The sequence below is a fragment of the Artemia sp. Qi Xiang Cuo genome, chromosome 11 (assembly GCF_049724085.1).
Source record: "Artemia sp. Qi Xiang Cuo chromosome 11, ASM4972408v1, whole genome shotgun sequence".
Classification (NCBI taxonomy): domain Eukaryota; kingdom Metazoa; phylum Arthropoda; class Branchiopoda; order Anostraca; family Artemiidae; genus Artemia; species Artemia sp. Qi Xiang Cuo.
Genome location: NC_142804.1, coordinates 16,887,231 through 16,908,856, shown reverse-complemented (window position 1 = coordinate 16,908,856; position 21,626 = coordinate 16,887,231). Strand labels below are relative to the sequence as shown.

General features: G+C 35.7%; 1 protein-coding gene across 1 annotated transcript in view; it reads right to left on the bottom strand.

The window, feature by feature from the left end:
- Positions 1 to 696: 696 nt before the first annotated feature.
- LOC148946703 (protein snakeskin-like) overlaps positions 697 to 21,626 on the bottom strand; it is a 30,249-nt gene continuing 9,319 nt past the window's right edge. The window contains exons 2-4 of the mRNA XM_089096339.1: positions 18,134 to 18,349; positions 7,433 to 7,561; positions 697 to 1,093 (exon numbers count right to left, since the gene is read on the bottom strand). Coding sequence (XP_088952465.1) covers positions 1,016 to 1,093; positions 7,433 to 7,561; positions 18,134 to 18,349 — 423 coding nt within the window. The 3' untranslated portion in view covers positions 697 to 1,015. The remainder of the gene's footprint in view (positions 1,094 to 7,432; positions 7,562 to 18,133; positions 18,350 to 21,626) is intronic.

Genomic DNA, 21,626 nt, shown 5'->3' with positions numbered 1-21,626 from the left:
TCTTTTTTTTCTCTGGTTGTGAGACGTTTCATGGCTTATTTTGGAGCCGTAAGGTCTTCAGGCCAGCATAAGCTTCATCATTGGCATGGTGTAGTTACGTTCTGTCTCTGTGCAAAAAAAAGTTGTTTTTCATTACATCCTTCGTCAAACAGCATTACTCATGTTATAATTTATTTTGTTTCAAACGTTAAACTTTGCACCATGATACTCTGTAGCCATATGGTCTTCGGGCAAATTTGAACTTTAAAAGTATAGAACATGATATTCTATCTTTGTAAAAATGCCGTTGTCTTCCCCTCGTTAAGTGGTATCACTTCTATTGGTTTGTATTCTGTTTTTCTATCTTTTTTTCAGTCCGAGTGAAATTTTTCCATGGTTGTTCTTTGTAGTCACAGGGCCCTGGGACAAACGTGAACTTCAAGAATTAATGGCATGCGTATTTATAATATATTTATTTATTATGAATAAATTTAAGTCAAATTTACTTTATTGAAAAATTCAACAGCTCTGGAGTATCAATCACATGTTGAATAGCAAGAAACGACCCATCTTGTCAAGACTGCCTCAAGAAAGTTCAATTTTTGCCGCTAGTACCAGTTAATTCGGTTCTATATAAGATTGTTATATAAACTATAAGATATAACGTTAGATTGTTGTATAACCTTTCAACAATTAGATTTAAAAACATCGATAGAACTGAGCAAATAAACGTTTATTGACTTAAAATGAAGAAACAATAGGGGAAATAAATAGAAAAACAAACAATTCAATAAATAAATCAATAAATGAAAAAAACAAATAAATAAATTCAATAAATTAAGAAGCTAATGATTAAGTAACCGGAAAAGTAATCTCAATGAAATATATAAGACATTCCAAGATTATTTTTTTTCAAGTACCATTAAGCTTGGAACCAAAAAATGGTACATATGCACTGGATAAAATTTACTTCGATCAAAGTAAAAAATATAATGAAAACCATTTTGCAGGATAAAAATTTAGTGTTCCAAACCTTCTAAGCAGCGTTGTATTCTGTTCTATACGCCGTTACAAAATCAAGGAGATACAAAACGCCATTGACCAATAGAAGAGCCTGTAAATAATGTATCTATGTAAGATTTAACAAAGAGCTAAGCGATTAATAGCGATGCAAAATAAACAAATTTAAATAGATATTCTCTCCTTCTCTCTTCCCTTATGTTCTTCTCCTCTGTCTCTTTCCTCTTTGTCTTTCTCCCAATATGTCACTTCCCTCTTTTTCTCTCTGTCTCTCTTTCTACTTATTGACGCATCTCCTTTTTTCACCTCTTTTTTTTCTCTCTCTCTCTCACATTCAGAAATTGGCAATTGCAAGGCTTTTAATTAGTTTTATAGAAACACTAAATTAATATTTTGTGCCTTGCTCAGTATTGAGAAATTTGGCTGTAAACTTGTTTTTAAAAATAAATGAGGGTTGTTTTAACTATAAAAGTAAGTAATATGATACATGTTTCTGACTATATGAAATACCGCTAAAAATGTGCTTCAGGAAAGTCAATTCGTCATAATTCAGAGGAACTGGGCAAATAGAAGAACTAATGAATTATTAGGTTTTTTTACGATTAAAGTAAGAAAAATACTAGATAAAAATTTTTTAAGAAAATATTAAACTGAATTTAGACTCTTAAGCAATCTTAACTATAGAATGGCAAACCCCGCGTTTATTTCTTTTTTTCAGAAAGCTAAATATACTTTCATACCATTAAGATGCTTGCATTAAAAAAATTAAATTTGAAATTATTATCTAAAAAATAATCTAAAAAATAATATCTAAGAAATCCTCTGTCTAAAAAACAATCTAGAATCTCTATTTATTAGTGTCAATCCTGTACTTTCTTGATTTATTCAAATGATTGACTTACTTTTTTGTAAGAGAAATATCAAGACCCTCGACTCTTTATTTATCACCGGTAAAAAACTGTTGTTAAACTTTAAAGAAATTCGGCTCTTTTTCTGTACCGAAAATTAAATTTATAGCTTTTTTCATGTTTATGAAGTGCAATAATGCTCTAATAAGTCTAAAATATTGTTATAAATGTTTCGACATAAACATTGTCAAAATTGAGGATATTATTACCCAATTGTTTACACGTTAGTGGGAAAGCATTTCTAAGACTGAACGAAAATCCTTCTTTTCGTTATGTCTTTTTAACCAGACCCTTAAAGTTTCTTGAATTGTACTGTTCAGTCGGCCTTAAAATGAAGCTTTTCCATCTTAAGTTTTGCGGTTTGCCTTTTACTTTGCCGATTATCTTAAAAGGGCTGGGCAAACGTAACTGATTTCGGAACAGATTTCAGCATCAGTGGACAAGCGATAGCGGTAAGAAAAATTTGTTGAAAGAAAAATTTATTGCGCGAGATTTTCAAAACAAAAATCATGGACACAAATAGTCATTTGGAGTTTATTAATAGTTTCATGATTGATCTCAGCTTAGTTCTCAGCTCGGTAGCTGGGTCTTTCACCACAGATATCTCTGGCTGACTATTTATTTCTACCCATATTTTTTTGAGATGATCATGATGAAAATCGGCGCTGATTTTTTAAATCGGTGCCGAAAACTAGAAAAATATTCAAGCTCAAATCGACGCTGATTTCTTTTAAAATCGGCGCTGATTTGGAAATCAGTTCCCGAAATCAGCTACGTGTGCCCGGCCCTTAAAGGCCGGACCCAAGTAACTTTTTTCGGCACAGATTTCCGCATCTTAGCGGGCAAACGATAGCGGTACAAAAACAATGTGCTTTGCACGAGATTCTCAAAATTAGACATCATGGACACCAATACTCAAATGCAGTTTATCAATAGTTGCATGACTGATCTCAGCTTAGTCTTTGTTTCTGATGAAGAGAAGGAGACGATTGTGGATTGAAACAACTCAGGAAGCATATCCAAAAAAAGAGCATAGGCAAGGCCATCTTGGAGGCAGGGGCGTAATTTGCTATGGGGCAGGGGAGCAACTGCCCTCCCAGACCTCTGTTTGCCCCCCTCCCTCCCTGACCTCAGTTTCCCCCCAACTGAGATTCAATTTCTTCCAAAATCTTGTCAAAACTAAGGTAAACCTTCATAATTCAAGCATCAACAGAAATAGATCAGTTTTTTTTAGTGCATATTTACCCTTATAATACTATAAAGTTCCTTTATAGTACTAAATAGTACCTTTATGGTACCAAATGACTTTTTTTTAGTTTTTACTGTCATGTTCACTTGATTTTGGAACATTAGCTCCAGTTTTGCACCCCCCCCCAGGATTTTGACGAAACTATGCCACTTCTTGGAGGGTATGTCAATCTTGGCTACATACAGGAAGTCTGTAGAGTTGTTGTATCTTTTGCTTTGTTTTCTCCCTTTTTTTAATTTTTTTTCGATGACCACGATGAAATTCAGTGCCGTTTTTGTAAATAGGCACTGAAAATTAAAAAAAATTCAAGCTTGAATCGCTGCCATTTTCTTTGCAATTTGGTTCCGATTTAGCAAATCGGTTATGCGTGTTATGCGTGTCCAGTCTTTAGTCATTTTGCCTAAATTATCAAGTACAAAGCTTACACCATAAGCTTGAATTGAAAGTCAAGTATTTCGCAGTAGGGATCAAGACATGGCTAATATTAGAAAAAGCCAAGACTGATAGTCCGAGTAATTGAAAGGCAAAAATGTTCAAATGGCACGGGTAAATAAGATAAGATAAGATAAGTTTTATTCTTCATTAAATACACATACAATATTACATGTTATTAATCCCTCAAAGGCTCATTGGCCTGTACAAAGAGGGACGACATATGAATTACATACTCAGAGATAAAAAACAAAAGGAAATTTAAAATGATCAATTACTCACATATGAAGGAGAAGAAAAGAAAATATAGATAAACTGGAAACTATAGAAAAAATTAGAATAAATAAAACTAAATTTATTAATTATATTAAATAGACTCAAAAAAAAAAAAAAAAAAATTATTATTAGCCTACTATAAGCGAATTCCTATCGTCGAAACAGAATTATGTGTATTGCCAGTTAGAACCAACATCATAATAGCTGTTACGATATTATTCATAGCTCTTATCCAAGATATTAAAATATCATAACTTAAGCCATGTACAGCCCTTTTAAGCATGTATTTAAAACTATATAAAATACAGTTCAATCAGCTCTGCTTATTTCTGAGCTTAGGTAGCAAAATTGACGTTTATGGGTTAATTCAGTCATAAGGCTTATAATTATTAGACTGTAATAAAATGGTGCGAAAGCAATAAAATTTAACCCGTCTTTATGAATGCTACTCCTTAGTGAACTATACAAGTTTCAGCAATAAATATTGATAGTCATACCTGAGGTCTGGGAGTCATAGCACAGAGAAGACCACCATAAAACATAAATAAACATTCAGGGGACATCAACTCCACAAAAAAAAATTAAAAATTAAATTAAAAAAAAAAAAAAAAAAAATATTCAGTTTGATTCTTAACTAAATGGTCCTTAAGAATCCTCTTGAAAGTGCCAAACGAGTGGCATTTCTGTACTGAAGAAGGCAGGGAGTTCCAAACCTGATGACAAGCGATGAGGGGATTGAAATCTGACCACACAGTGGGAGTAGGAGGAATGCAGATAGTATGTGACCAACAAAGGTTATATGGAGCTGAATCAGAAATAAACTGAGGAGTTTTTTGAAGAGATTTTGGAAGATTGCCATGAAGCTGATTAAAAACTAAAGAAGCACAAGAAAGAATGTAGATAGACTGTATATTTAGAAGCGGTCTTGGTGAAGAACGGTTGGTGTCAATAACCTGACGCGTTTTTTTATAATACTTGACATAACGCGACTGCAGTGCAGAAGGAAAAGTAGACATCCATACTATGGGGCAATACGAGACATATGACTGGACAAGGCAGAAAAAAAAAGCTTTAGAATAGATCCAGGAAAGGTGTGTTTGAGTTTTCAAATGACACCCAAACTCCGTGAGACCTTAACCCTAATCATGGCTAACCCTAATATGGTGTCTAAACGAAAGGTTTTCATCAAACAGGATACCAAGAAACCGGACCAACCGATTCTTTGGTCTACACAAGGAGCCTTTGTTACACCTGAAGCTGTGTCAGTTGAGGGAAAGCTACACCAATTCGAGAAAAAATAAGAAAATGTGACTTGGTAACATTCAAGGCCAAGTAATTCGCCTCAAACCATGAAACTACTCTCTCAAATATTGCCACCAGATTAGATCTGACATCACATTCCGTCCTCCCTAGAGTCCCAAAAGTGCTGTCGTCAGCAAAAGCAACGAGGCAATCTTCATTAGAAGTAGCATTGGGACACGAAGGAACATCCGGATGACAAAGATTGCAGATTACTAGAGGACTGGTGTTCTTGACTGCTGAAATCAGATCATTGACATAAATCAGAAATAAAACGGGGCCAAGAACAGATCCCTGGGGGACACCATATTCTACTTCAGAAGGGCTCCGGAAAAGCGGATCAATTGAAACAAGTCTACCAGAAAGATATGATTCAAACCAAGAGAAAACATTTGATCTTATACCAATATGCGATAATTTCCAAAGAAGAATCTGATGAGTCAACGAATCAAAAGCTTTACGAACATCCAAGAATAAAGCTGCAGGGATAAGACCAAAATCTATTGCCGAATGAATGAAATTCAAGAGAGATGCGCAAGCATGCTCTGTAGAGTGATTCGCTCGGAATCTAAACTGGAAATCATGGAAAAAATTTTTGACATCCAGAAAACTAAGAAGCCTGGATAGCATAGCCTTCTCAAAAATGTTGCTGAAAACAGATAGAAGAGAAATTGGCCTATAATTAGCAGGATCACTCCGGGACCCACCTTTATACAGCACTATAACCTTAGCTCGCTTGAGTGATTCAGGGAAAATTCCATTCACGAAAGACAGAATGACAAGCATAGTTAAAGGGGACAGATTAGCGGGCACAATTGCAAGTATATCCCTTGAAGGAATGGTGTCTGACCCTGAAGATGAAGAACCATTAAGGGCATTTACGATCCAACTCAACACAATCTCGGAAACACGGTTCAAGACCATTGACTTTGAAGAGGGGGGTCCAAGATAGGCTCTGAAGTCGCAAAGAGGCGTTTTATAGCTCGCAGATGACGCAGTCGCTTTTCCTAAATTATCAAAATATTACGTAAGCTCTAGCTGAACAATTTCTTCTTCTTTAACAGTTTTACCGCCAACTATCAGCATTATTGGAACTTAAGTTGGACGGGTAGTAGGTTTAAGTACAGAATTAATAATTTTTCATGTCTTCCCAACATCCTTTCCGCACTCAGAAAATTTCCTGTGATAATGCTGAGACTTGGCTCCCGACACAGAGAATTAAATATATTCCTATAGGCCTTGAACCGCTGATGATGAGAAGCAGATGACGAAGCCTTGTATAGTTTCCACAGATAATTTTTCCTTTTCCAGCTTTTATGGAGACCTGGAGTCATCCACGGAGTAAGTAAGACTCTGTTATTGAACAAATACTTTTGTGTTAGTTTTTGGAAAGGCACGCCTGCCTAGAGTTTCAGGCAGGTTGACCAAGAATTTAAAATTGACATAGGACCATTAGATTGCCTGGAATGAGAGGCAAACAATGCACGACCGCCTATGGTCTTAAGAAGGTTGACCTAGGCCTACTGCTTACGGAGATTTTTGTAGTAGAATTCTTTTCTATGGCAAAACCTACCTTTAGCTGATTGTCTGATGTTTGTGAAATTTAATGATGCAACAAAAAACCTAAAATATTTTACAATTAAAAATGTTATTTGAAATATACCATAATATTATTAAAAATAAAACAATGAAATTTCATTATTAAAATATTTTAGAAAATACCGCTGTAGAAGAGCAGATTCTAAAATTATCAAATAACTGCATAAAGTGTAATCAAATTAAAATTAATTAATTGGTTAATTTAATTGATTGATTGATTAATCAAAATTCAATAGATCAAATTAATAAGAAATAATCAAAGTATAAATTATCATTCAAAATTATCTAAAATTAAAACTTGTAAAGTATCAGTCAAATTGAAAACTTATTCAAACTAAGTTCGACCTATTGTCTACTAAAATTCAAAGAGACATACACCTTTATGAAGTGCAATATATGTAAATTTCAAAAATTTTGAGTATCTTTACAAACACTGTTCTATCTAATTTTGATTTTCCGAAAGTAGATGTTTTCAGCTCACCGCTTACCAGAAACCACTAAAAACTGCCTTAGTTTTTATTTTAATTGCTCCGAAAAACTATAAATAACCGAAGATAATTTATCGATAAATGAGGATATAAAAACGCCAATAAGATGGTGCTAGTGAAATGATGGTAAACTGGTAACATGACACTAACCACACATAGATTAAGAAAAGGTAAAGACTTACTCCAAATGTTTTTCCAACTCCGGCATAAGCTTGATGGATAGGATATACGTAATCTGATGTATAATACTGAAGAACAAGAGCGCCACTCACGATGAACATAATCATTGCAACAAAGTTGTACAGCAACTCCTGAAACCAAAGAAGTATATCAAATAAAAGTACACATGTAAACAATTCAACTAAAAAGTCACTATGCAAATACTAAGGGCACTGGAAAAAATCCTGTTATAATTTTGCTATACAAATTTGAATAATGAAACTTTCTATTCAAAATGGATAATTTTTCAAAAATCAAAAACGCCCTTCACTGCGTGTTGCTTTTGTCGGATCTGTAACAAAATGTACTTCTTTTTCTTTATGAATTCCAAAAATATAAAGCTCTATAGGGGGTGTAGCTTTCAAATTCTAAGTTAGCCCCTTCCTCCTGTCAGTCTATAAAGGGGTCATGTGCCACTAAGAATTGAGGATTTAGGGAAAGATTTTAATCATTCAAGCTTTTAGTCTTTTTTTTTTGATAACAGACTGATCGCAGGAAAACAAAGGATTTACTTGTAAAAGATATTGTGATTCAAAACTTTGTTGATCTTTCTATTGGTTGAAAATTTCATACAAGCATTCCAATCAAGTTCTACAGTCATTCTAGTGGCTCAATTATGTGACAGCAAAAAGCAGTAAACTTCCACAGATTTCTGAAGTGGGGAGATAAAAGGGAGAAGATCTCCCCACAAGGAATTATTTTGTAAGCTTATACCAATTTCAGACCCTTAACAATACTGCCTTTCTAACGGTGATAGACTTATCAGAAGAGTAAGGGCTTAGATAGGATATATTTTTCCACATATCTGGCAGCATGTTGGATAAGTTGATATCCACATTTGGACGGAAAAGCGTCAATTTGGGAAAAGAATTCTAAATAATTTTGTCTGGAATACATATTTTTAAGCATTGGTACAACTTTGAGTAGACATCTTACTACTGCTACAGAAAATATCCGAAGCACTAAACACATATTAGCTAACACTCCTTTTCTTATTTCGCCAAATCCAGAGCATTGTCACATATGTTTGACATTTGTTTGTTTTTTAATTTCAGTATTATCAGAGACATTCTGCTTTTGGGACATGCTGTGGTGCTCAAATAAATATTATTTTATGAATAAGCCACTAAGAAAATATGTGGGCTATTTTAGCCAATCATCATTATCCGAGGGGAAAATCAGCTCTTCAGCACAGTTCATATAATTATCCAGTAAGCTTATCGCAGATCATTTCTGGTCTTCGTTCTCGGTGTGAACAAAAAGCTCCTCCCACTTATTTCTGCATTAGCGGGAATGCGGGTTAGTCTGTTTTCGATTGTTTCCAACAAAGTGCATTATTCGTAATAGCGGGTTTCCACTTGTTTCCGATTAGATCACAGTCTGACTTGTCTACCCATGAAAAGATCTGACTTCACTTATATTTATATCTGCAAAAACGTTCTCCGGAGCACTCGCACCCCGGTCCGGGTTTTTATAATGGGTGAGATAGAGAATGATCATACTGGATAATTATATGAACTGTGCTCTTCAGCGAGTAACCATAGTTTCCACTATCTATATTAAAAAAAAAAGATATCAGGTGGTATTTTGAACGCTTAGATTCACTTAACTAGCTGCAAATATTCTGGAATGCTGCAAGCCCTGAGGGGAGGGGGTCTGACTTTGAATGTAATCTTAATAGAAAAACTTATTGATTTCCTCACTCCTGATCCAAAATTCTAGGCACTGATACCTAAGAATGCATTAGTAGTGTAGTGGCGTAGCTAGGGACGGGCAGGGTTACACAGTCTCTAAGGGGGCCCCAGACTGATTGATACACTTTATTTCGAATGGTAGTGATAATAGGGGGTGGGGCACAAAACCGACATTTTTCCGGAGCGCTGAAAACCCCAGCTAAGCCTCTGTCGCAGTGTCGTATAGCCTCTATTCATTTTTTCGGCTAATAATTATGTTAAAGTTTCAACTAAGCACAAGTCAGGTACGGAAGCAGAAAATTAGCAAGGAATTCTCAACAGCGGACCTTGGCTGCTCAGTAGTGAAGCTATTAGCTTTTTCGCATAAGGTTAAGTTCTCACTGAACACATATCCGCTTATGCCTCGAAGTTTTCACCTCCCAAAGAGGATTAAAACTGATTTTGGGCTCACACATTAGATTCAACTTATTTTCAAGTAAATAAAAAAACAGATTACAAAAATTGTCAGGAATAAAGCTTGAAATCAAAACAGGTTAAAGGCGAAGAGGTTAAGTAGCCATACAAAGTAACATGGTAACATGGTTTAACAAAGTAACATGGTTTAGAGAATGTGGATCTAATCACACGTTGACATTTTCAAGGCTAAAATAAGAACAAACAGGTTTTCACGTCAATTGTTGGACAAATTATGTCCAAATCAAGCTATTGTCACACAGTGTAACACAAATCTATCGATAAAATGCCTAAATGAAAACACTAATTTATTCCCCTAATGTGGAGATATATAGCCCAAATTATGTAGTTCCAATATATATTTTTTGTTTTCTTATTTTGTCAACCTCGCTTCTTTGCGGTTAAGTAGTACTTTTAGGAATGGTATAAGTAAGTATCTTAGGATTTTTTGAAGTTTTTTTTTTTGGAATTTTATAGTGTTTCCTTTTGAGTAGGCATAAGCTTAGTTTTATCATAGGCAGCGCGATCGCGCTGCCTAAGTAAAGAACGATGCGGGCACAATGTATTATTTTTTTTCTCCATACCCGGGCACTTCGTATCGAAGGAGTTGTCGCAGACACTTTGAAAAGGGCTCATTCGATTGGAAATTGTTTTTAATAGTCGAAAGTAATTGGAGGGCAACTAGCCCCCCCCCCCCACACACACACACCCATCATTCCCCCAAACACATCCATCAAAATTTTGAGATAGCCATTTTGTTCAGCGTAGTTGATTTCCAGATAGAAAATATGTTTTTGAGGAGGACACTCCCCCACAACCTCGGGGCAAGGGTTTTAAGTTATGCCCTGAGGGCATATAAGAACGATGTTGGTAAAATGTATTATTTATTTATTCTTACCGTTAGACCAGGGCACTTCGTATCGTAAAAGATGTCGTAAAAACTTCAAAAAGGGCCCATTCAATTGAAAATTGGAATGACTAGTGCCCTTTATAATAGTCGAAAGTGATTGGAAGGCAACTAACACCCCTTCAACGCCCACTATTTCCCGAAAGACATCCTATAAAAATTTTGATATAGACATTTTGTTCAGCGTAATTGATTTCCAGATAGAAATTATGTTTTTGAGGAGGACACTCCCCCAGAGCCTTCAGGGAAAGGGTTGTAAGTTATGCCCTGGGGGCATATAAGGTTTTTATAAAAGGTGTTGTCATAGAAACTTCAAAAAGGCTCATTCGATTGGGAATTCAAAGAGCTAGTGCCCTTTTTAATAGTCTAAAGTGATTGCAGGGCAACTAGCCCCCCCCACGCCCATCATTCCCCCAAATACATCCAATCAACATTCTGAGATAGCCATTTTGTTCAGCTTAGTTGATTTCCAGATATGAAATATGTTTTTGAGGAGGAAACTCCCCCAAAACCCTCAGGGCAAGGGTTGTAAGTTATACCATGGGGGCATATAAGGTTTTTATAGAACGTGTTGTCGTAGAAACTTTAAAAAGGGCTCATTTCTATTGGAAATTGAAATGGCTAGTGCCTTTTTAATAGTCGAAAGTGATTGGAAGGCAACACCCCTTCCACGCCCACCATTTCCCCAAACACATCCAATAAACACTTTGAGATAGCCAATTTGTCCCATGACGTTCAAAGCTCAGGAAATTATACCTTTGAGCACGACACTCCCCCACAGTCTTCAGGGCAAGGGTTATAAGTTATGCCCTGGGGAAGGTTTTATTGAAATCTTGTCGTAGAAACTTGAAAAAGGGCTCATTCGATTTGAAATTCAAAGGGCTAGTACCCTTTTTAATCATCGAAAGTGATTTGAGGGCAACTAAACCCCCTATCACGCCCACTTTTTCCCCAAACACATCCAATCAAAATTTTTATATAACCATATTAGATAGACCACTCTTCCCCTCACAGCCCTCAGGGCAAGGGTTGTAAGTTATGCCCTGGGGGGCATATAAAGTTTTTATTGAAAGTGTTGTCGTAGAAACTTCAAAAGGGATCATGCAATTGGAAAATGAAAGAGCTGGTGCCTTTTTTAATAGTTCTAAGTGATTGGATAGCGACTAACGCCCCTCTCACGCGCACCATTTTCCCAAACACACCCGTTCAAAATTTTGAGATATCCATTTTGTTCGGCGAAAGTTCTGGAAATTAGGTATTTTAGGATGATAACTCCCTCACAGCCCTCAGTGCAAGGGTTGTAAGTTATGCCCTGGGGGCATAAAGTTTTTTATTGAAAGTGTTGTCGTAGAAACTTCAAAAGGGCTCATTCAATTGGAAATTGAAAGGGCTAGTGCCTTTTTAATAGTGGAAAGAGATTGGAGAGCGACTAACGGCCCTCTCACGCCCACCATGTTCTCAAACACATCCAATCAAAATTTTGAGATATCCATTTTGTTCAACGTAGTTGAAAGTTCTGGAAATTAGGTCTTTTAGGATGATAAAACCCTTAGAACCCTCAGTGCAAGGGTTGTAAGTTATCCCCTGGGGAAATATAAGGTTTATATAGAAAGTTGTTGCATAAACAATAGGCAGCGTGATCACGCTATATAAGTAAAGAACGATGTTGGCACAATGTATTATTTGTTTATTTTTTTCCATACCAGGCCACTTCGTATCGAAGGAGTTGTCGTAGAAACATCGAAAAGGGCTCATTCTATTGGAAATTGGAGTGGCTAGTGCCATTTTTAATAGTCGACAGTTATTGGAGGGTAACTAGCACCCCCATCGCCCATCATTCCCCCAAACACATCCAATCAAAATTTTGAGATAGCCATTTCTTCCAGCATATTTGATTTCCAGATAAAAAAATATAATTTTAAGGAGGTCCATTCCCCACAAGCCTCAGGGCAAGGGTCTTCAGTTCTGCCACGGGGACATATAAGAACGATGTTGGCACAATGTATTATTTATTATTTTTTTCCTTTAGAGCAGGGCATTTTGTATCGAGAAGTTGTCGTAGATACTTCGAAAAGGGCTCATTCAACTGGAAATTGGAGTGGCTTGTGCCCTTTTTAATAGTCGAAAGTGATTGGAAGGTGACTATCACCCCTTCCACGCCCACTAATTCCTCAAACACATTCAACCAAAATTTTGAGATAGCCCTTTTGTTCAGTGTAGTTTATTTCCAGATAGAAATTACGTTTTCGAGGAGGACCCTCCCCCACAGCCCTCAGTGCCAGGGTAGTAAGTTATGCCCTGGGAGCTTATAAGGTTTTTTATAGAAGGCGTTGACATAGAAACTTCAAAAAGGACTCATCGATTGAAAATTCAAAAAGCTAGTGCCCTTTTTAATAGTCGAAAGTGATTAGATGGCAACTAATCCGCCTGTAACGCCCACCTTTTCCCCAAACACATCTAATCAAAACTTTGAGATAGCCATTTTATTCAACGTAGTTTTAAGTTCTGGAAATTAGGTCTTTGAAGATGACAACCCCCCACTGCCCTCCGGGCAAGGGTAGTAAATTTATGCCCAGGGGGCAGATAAGAATTTTATAGAACGCGTTGTCGTAGAAACTTCAAAACGGGCTCATTCGATTGGAAATTGAAATGGCTAGTGCCCTTTTTGACAGTCGAAAGTGATTGGAAAGCAACTAACACCCCTTCCACACCCACCATTTCCCCAAACACATCCAATAAAAATTTTGAGATAGCCATTTTGTTCCACGCAGTTCAAAATTCAAGAATTATACCTTTGAGCAGGACACTCCTCCCACAGTCTTCAGGGCAAGGGTTATAAGTTATGCCCTGGGTGCATATAAGATTTTTATTGAAAGTTTTGTTGTAGAGACTTCAAAAGGGCTCATTTGATTGGAAATTGAAAGGGCTAGGGCCATTCTTAGTAGTTGAAAGTGATTGAAGAGTGACTATCGCCCCTCTCACGCCCACCATTTCCCCAAACATATCCAGTCAAAATTTAGAGATAGCCATTTTGTTTAACGTAGTTGTTCTGGAGATTTAAGTTCTGGAAATTCGGTCTTAGAGGATGACAACCACCCTAACAGACCTTAGGGTAAGGGTTGTAATTTATGCCCTGGGGGCATATAAGGTGCTTATAGAAAGCGTTGTCGTTTCAAAAAGAGCTCATTCGATTGGAAATCGAAAGGCCTAGTGTCCTTTTTAATAGTCGAAAGTGATTAGAAGGCTTGACATTTTTATAGTAAAGATCGAAGAGGGTAAATGTATTATTTTTGTTGTTGTTGTTGCTTAGATTAGGGCACTTCGTATCGAAGGAGTTGTCGTGAGAACTTCGAAAAGGGCTCATTAGATTGTAAATAGAAAGGGCTGATGCCCTTTTGAACAGTCGAAAGTGATTGGAGGGCAACTAATCCCCCTCCCACTCCAACCCTCCCACACTCACCCTGCCATTTGCCCATTATGTTTAAAAACTAAAGTTAGCCTTAAGATCAAATCATAATGCACTGTGTTAATGCTAATTCCCAATAAGGCATCTCAGCAGTATCCCAAGAATGACTGACGGTATTATGTTCAAACTTTCGGGGCTACTTCTGCTCTTAAAATTTAACCAAACAAAATAGCGTAAGTGTATTCAATCTTTCAAAGAAAGTAAACAGATTTTTTTGCGAATGGTATCAAGTTTTCCATTTCAGGTCAACTAGAAGAGGTATGAAACTAAATTAAACAGTACTATTTGTGTCCAGATTTTTAAAAGGGTGTGTGTTGTTAAAAATTGCTGAAAATTTTTCTCCAGCATACAAATAGCAGGCCAAACTATAAAGTCTCAAAGAAACGAAAAGATTTAAAGTATTATTTTCTTTTTCCCTGAAAAGAATATGTCAATATAAAACGAACAGAAATTAAATAAAAAAACTGGTTCCACAAAACAAATTTTTCAAAGAAAAGTAAAGAACTCCATTAAACCAAAAATGAGCAAAAATAGAATAAAATAATCTACCAAGCGTGTAAATACCACAAATCAGCATCAATATATGAATGAAACCCAAAACTAACAAAAACTACAACAAATAACCTAGTCAAACTCAAAACGAGCAGAAATTAACATAAGTAGGGCTCAAAACCCCTATGCCTTCCTAAGGCCAGAACAAAATTTACACTTTACTGAAAAAATACAAATGAATGTGCATTGTCAGTTTAATATACATATACTGATATTTAGTAATCAAAATATTAATATTATTTGATATATTAAAGTTATAATAGTAAAAACATTTTGATTTTGTCCACAGCTGTCACTATAATGTAGCCTGTGCGATTTCTTGCTTATGGCCTTTAATGATTATCTCCAATCAAACTGAAAAATTACTAGGTAAAAAAAAATCCTGGATACGCCCTTGATGGGTAGATGTCGTGTGTTCCACCCTTGTTTTACCAGCATACACTGCACGCCGGATTTTTTTCACAGGTAATGTTAATGTCTTCTTGGCAAATACTATTAATTTTAAAATAAAGGACAAAATTTGACAGATCCAGCACCAATGACTGTACTGAATGAGGTAGGATGAAGTTAAATATCTACGACTAAGTGTTTCCCCAAATCTAGCATTAAAAAGATTCAGTTTTGTCGAAACAACTCTCAAATTTAAATAAGTCACGAAAAAACGTTCGAAATGCAACTCAATCTCTGTCTAAGCTTGACTTGATGAACACAGCTGCTTAAAGTATGACCGTATTAAACAATTTTAGGTTGGTCCTGCCTTTGAAGTAACTCAGCTACATAACAAAAATACATCAATTACGAAAAGTTCAGTCTAAAAGGCTGGACAACAGCAGAACTTTCTTCAAGGGTTTTAAAGGCGCACACGCAAATGATTAAGTGGCGTTTTCACAGAAAAGTTAATGTATTTCAGTCAATTATTTTAAACTTATAAAATATTTGCCTAAGCCACGGTTATATTCGGCATTTTCTGGAAAGCTGGGACGGAAATCTGGGATGCATGTAGCAGTCTAGACTGGTAAAAATCGCAACAAATTCAAAAATCAAAATGTAGCCGTGTAATATACTTACGATGGCTTTGGCCCAAAATCAAGCTTCAAAATGATTCATTTTTCCTAAGATACTCTGCTATGACTGTTCTAAAATTTAAAAATTAATAAAAAAAAGCAAATTTAAAAGGAATAAAAAAGCAGAAGTGGAAGCATTTTTTTGGGAAATGAACTCTTAAGACTGCAAAAAGAGATACAGAAGAGCCTCTATACTAAAACTATTTGGATTCTTCCCCAGTATCATCACTGGTGGAATAATGTTGTTAAAGGAAAAAGTGAATCCAAGTTTCACGAGTTCTTAGAATAAACAGAGAGTTTCCAAAGGTGTTGTCATTCCAAAATTCAATTGATAAGAAAGTTTCTTCATTCGACCATTTCTGAGAGTTTTTACAAGCTTCTTTATCTTTCTGTGTAAGTAACATGGCTTTATTTTCAAATTTATTGTTTGATTAGGCTCCCATAACACGGAACAACCCGTCTTCACTTCCTGATTTTTGGCATACCGGCCTATTTTTGGCATCTTTATGTGCCGGACCCAGCCACGGAAAAACGGGACGACAGTAGCAGTCTACACAACCCAGTTTTCCGTCCCAGTTTTCCAGAAAACGCCGAATGTAGACGCGGCCTTAGGCAAGCCGTAAAGTAGTAAATTATGTGAGTTACAAATTAACACCAAATCTTATATTGAACAGATTCTGGTATACTGAGAAAACTCTCAAAATGTGCATTAACCTAAAAATAAATCCTAGATATAAAGTTGGCATAAAATATGCCCGTTTTGAGTAAACACAGCCGCTTATAGCTTGAAAAACGTGACTTGTACCCAGGCCTTTAGCTCGAAAGTTTGAATAGTTTTGGACTAAATGGCAATGACATTGAAAGATGATAATGTTAGATAGCGATGAAAAGTAGTACAAAAGACTTGCTTCTCAGACAAAGCCATTCGATAAACGAGTTGATATTCTTGTTTGGCTAATTTAATTCAATACCATAGACCATATTCCACTTTCCGACTTTATGCCAGTTAATCCCAGTCATGCCCGTGCCACATCATAGTCACATCTGTCGATAGAGAAAGCCAGATATCATGAATGACATGGCAATTTTTTTGATTTTAGCGTAACATTTGTATTTAAAAAGCAAAAAAAAAAAAATTGCAAGAAATTTGTTTAAAGAGTTTGCACTAACAGCAATTTGTGTCCAACTGTGCTCTACTAATACTAAGTCTTCTTAACTTTTGTCAGATTCCTCTCCCAGATAGAAAAACCGCTGTTCTAAGTTTCTGTCTTTTCTAGTTTTAAAAAGTGTGCCTTAAGCGTTGACTTTGATTGGTCAGTCAAGAAATTTTGGCTTGAAAGTTGAACAATATTCAACTCAAGAAATTACGAGCGGCGAACGTAATTGGCACTGTAGTCGCGCGTAATTTTGATTTTATCGACAAATGTGACTATAATGTGGCGTGGGTATTAGTCTCCCTTTGCCTTAGTATAATCATTGGAATATATAGGGTCCTTTCGTATAGACCGGTAGTTAATAACAAAAAAGAGTGACATCGATTTATAGTCAAACATAACTAATAGGCAATAATAAAATATCGAAATAATAATTTGAAGTAATTGAGGTCGATAGAAAAGTAAGGCACCTTCTAACTTTCGTGATATTATTAAATGATGGACCCAAAGCCAATTTCTGATGTTATTATTTGTTAGTTGGGTAAGATACTGCGATCGTGATTAAGGCGAGCAATAGAGTAAACTCTATAGATATGTATTTAAAGTGACTTTTTTTCTCATGAAGAAGAATTCCTAAACGATAATTCATTAGAAATAAATTCTTAGAAACAATCTTAACCATCTTAATTGAAAGTGATTGGCAAAATTCTATAAATTCACTACCCTGTTAAATCTATCATCTTTTTAAAGCTCAAATTTCAATATAAAAATTATGAGTTATTTTGGCATCATTGACTGTAGATAACAAAAAGGCCAGACTTGAAAATCTTGTTACTTGACAACATGGAACCAAATTTAACATAAAAAAATTATTGACACCAATCGCAATGTGAAAAGTACGATAAAAGAACAACTTTAGAGACCCAATTTCATATGTGGCTTTGTGGCATATGTATACCCTGGAATCGCTGCTGATGGTGAAGAAATAGCGAGGAGGGGGTTATATCAAGTTTATTTGATTAGAGCTTGTCTTTTATACGTCTACCGAACATGAACTATTTGGATTTTGGATGACTAAGCTTAGTTGATAAAAATCGTCACTTCCTCATTTAGAGGATGTATCTGAAATTTTCACACTTCTAAGATAAATACCAAAAATTATTGCTAAGCTGTTCTAAGCATTGTTGCTGTTGCAATAATTGTTGCTAAAAATTGTTGCTAAGCTGATTAAAGCGTGATTTAAAACATCGCTCTGATGATCCTCTCTTTGAGGGTAGCTTAGGAAAAGGTTTTGGCAATTATCTAGGAAGTGCGGATATATCAGTTACGACCAATAGACGTGACAATGACAAAATTGAAGTAATAGGAACTTACCAAAAAGCGTTGATAAGTGCCAGCCTCTCCCCAAATGTATGAAATTAGTAGACCAAGGGAAATTATGAGAAATCCACCAAGAGTGATGGTGCCGGTAAGGTATCGGTCTGCAAACGATCCTCCTGAAATCAGTTTTCCATCTTCATCTGCTGCGTACTCTCCACCGAAACTTAGACCATAGTTTCGTAGCAGTGCCAGGCAGATAATGGAGACCAACTACAAGAAAGAATAGACAACATAAAATAGAATGCAATATTAAACATTTGGTACTTCTCTATTATACCAATCACAGTCGAGATGTTTGCTGAATGTAAGATATGAGAAAACCGGTTTCATAGCCACAAAGACAAACGACGGGTGACATAATGCATTGAACTTGTATAATTGGGCTATACATTTGCACACATGGGGGTCAGGGTGGGGGGTAAGATTAAGTTCTGTTGCTTTACTCCCGCCCCACTCCTCTAATGAGGAAATACAAGTATATAGCCCAAATTATATTATTATATAAACTTAAATATTACATTTTCATCATGTTTTTGTATATTTCATAATGATTAACCCAACTTCACTTCTTGAGTGTCTTTCGTATAATACATAAGTACCAAAAATTTAAATCCCAAAACCTTTTTCAAACTCCAAATTTTATGTAGGGATGGAGAGAAAGGGGAAAAAAATTGATTTTATTAATTAAGAATTGAAATAATGTACATGCCATATTAACGGCAAAATATTTGCCTTGGAAAGTACCAAGGACATTGAAAATATCACTTTTTATTAATTAAGCGGAAGCTTATGCAATCATATACATCAAAAGAAATTTAAGAAGAATCAGGAATTCAGGTTTTAGCGACTAGACTTACTTTTGTGATTATAAAGTTTTTGGCAGTAGCGTGTGCCATATTTGGAACAGATCTATATAAAAAAAAGCAAAGAACATAGGGAACCAAACGGCTTAAAAATGTATATCCTTTCATTGAAGGTCCAGTTATATTTGGAAATCATCATATTGTTAATGTTTAAATTTTTATACGCGAAAAGTTGTCGAATTACTTCTGCTTATTAATTTTCACGGTTTAACGTGGCAACACTGACGAAATGTACTTGTAGAGAATCTTCCGACTGAAAAACTTGCATTCTTTATCAAATTAAATAAAAAAAAACAAGTTTTTTAAACTGAAAGTAAGGAGCGACATTAAAACTTAAAACGAACAGAAATTATTCCGTATATGAAAGGGGCTGTCCCCTCCTCAACGCCTCGCTCTTTACGCTAAAGTTTTTTATTGTTTTAAAAAATAAAGTTGTGAGACAGAGTCAAACTTTAGCGTAAAGAGCGAGGCGTTGAGGAGGGGACAGCCCCTTTCATATACGGAATAATTTCTGTTCGTTTTAAGTTTTAATGTCGCTCCTTACTTTCAGTTTAAAAAACTGGTTTTTTTATTTATTTAATTTCTGATCGTTTTTTAGTTAATGCACCTTTTATTTGCATTAAAAAAATTTTACTTTTCTTTTGCTAAATGGATGTCTTTTCAAATTAACTTACGTAACTAACCTCTATATTCGTATATTTTTCTTCTGGCAAAAAATACAAAGTTGCAGATTTTTGCAGATATGAGCTTGAAACCTATGTAATAGGGTTTTCTGATACGCTGAATCTGACGGTGTGATTTTCATTAAAATTCTTTCACTTGTAGGGGATGTTTCCCCTCTTTAAAAAATCGAGTAAATTTTCTCAGGTTCGTAGCCTTTGATGAGTAATACTAAACTTCATAAAATTTATATATTTAGGATCAGCATTATAAACACATTCTTTTGATACATTTATTGACATCAAAATTCCGTTTTAAAAGTTTCGATTACTATTGAGCCGTATCGCTTGTTTTTTTATTGTTTTTTTTATTACGTATATGTTATTACGCATAGGAGGGGGTTCTCCCCTTAGTCAATACCACGCTCTTTGTGTTAAAAGTTAAAAAAAAAATTTGATTCACAAACCCCTGAATCACAAAGGCCGTTTAATTAGAATAGATAGCTCTTTTGAAAGCACTAAAAACAAACTGTAGCGTAAAGAGCGAGGTATTGACTTGGGGGAGAACCCCCTCACATACGTTATTATTTCTGTTCGTTTTAAGCTCTAATATTCTTTCTTACATATCAGTTGAAAAAACTTGTTTTTTTTATTTAATTTCTGATCGTTTTTTAAATTATTCTTGGAAATCCGGCGCCCCCTTCATAGAAATGTCCCTTACCCCAAAGAAACATCCTCCACGGAAATATTCTCCAGAGTAACCCCCTCCTCTAGCCCCCCCTCCAGATAAAATCCTTCCTGAAAATGGTTGTAGACTTCCAAATAACCAATAAATAATGCGGGCAAGTCCGGCACCCCCTTCAGGGCAATTTCCCTTCCCCCATGAAAACTTCCTTCATTAACAGATCCTCCAACATAACCACCGACCCCCCCTTCCCTCCCACTACGAGAAAAAAAAACCTCCTGAAAACTTCTGTATACTTCCCAATAACCAATACTATATGTTAACATTGGGTAAAGTTCATAACTTTTAGCCCTCCCTCTGGGAACTTCGGGGGATTAAGTCATCCTAAAAGATATAGTTATCATATTTTTGACCATGCTGAACAAAATGGCTATCTCAAAATTTTGATCGGGTGACTTTGGGAAAATAATGAGCGTGGGAGGGAGCCTAGTTGCCCTCCATTTTTTTGGTCACTTAAAAAGGGCACTACAACTTATAATTTCCGTTCCAATGAGCCCTCCCATGATATTCTAGGACCACTGTGTCGATACGATCCCCCCTGGGGAAAAAAACAAACAAACAAATAAACACGCATCCGGGATCTTTCTTCTGGCAAAAAATGCAAATTTCCACATTTTTGTAGATAGGAGCTTGAAACCTCTACAGTAGGGTTCTCTGATACGCTGAATATGATGGTGTGATTTTCATTAAGGTTCTATATCTTTTAGGGGGTCTTTCCCCCTTTTTTTGAAAATCAGCCAAATTTTCTCAGGCGCGTAACTTTTGATGGGTAGCATTAAACTTGATGAAAATTATATATTTGAAATCAGCATTGAAATCTGATTCTTTTGATATATTTATTGGTATTAAAAACCTGTTTTCTAGAGTTTCGGTTACCATTGAGCCGGGTCGCTCCTTACTTACAGTTCGTTACCACGAACTGTTTGATGACTTTAAATTTAGCGCGAGAGAACCAATGAGGTAGAATTGAAATTCCCGCTTTTTCCTACTGGATCAAAATTTACTGGCTCACAAAGGGAAACCTATCAGATTTCAAAAGATGGGGATTGCGTCAGAAATTTTATTTCTTTCATTGACTGTTGAAATACGTCAGAAACGTATATTATTCAAAAAACACTTTTCACCACAGAATTATAGGAAACTAATCTCTCTTTTTTTCTTTGTCTAAGCCTTATAAAAAAATGGTTCTGAAAAGCTTAATCTTATTTTTGCGGTAAATC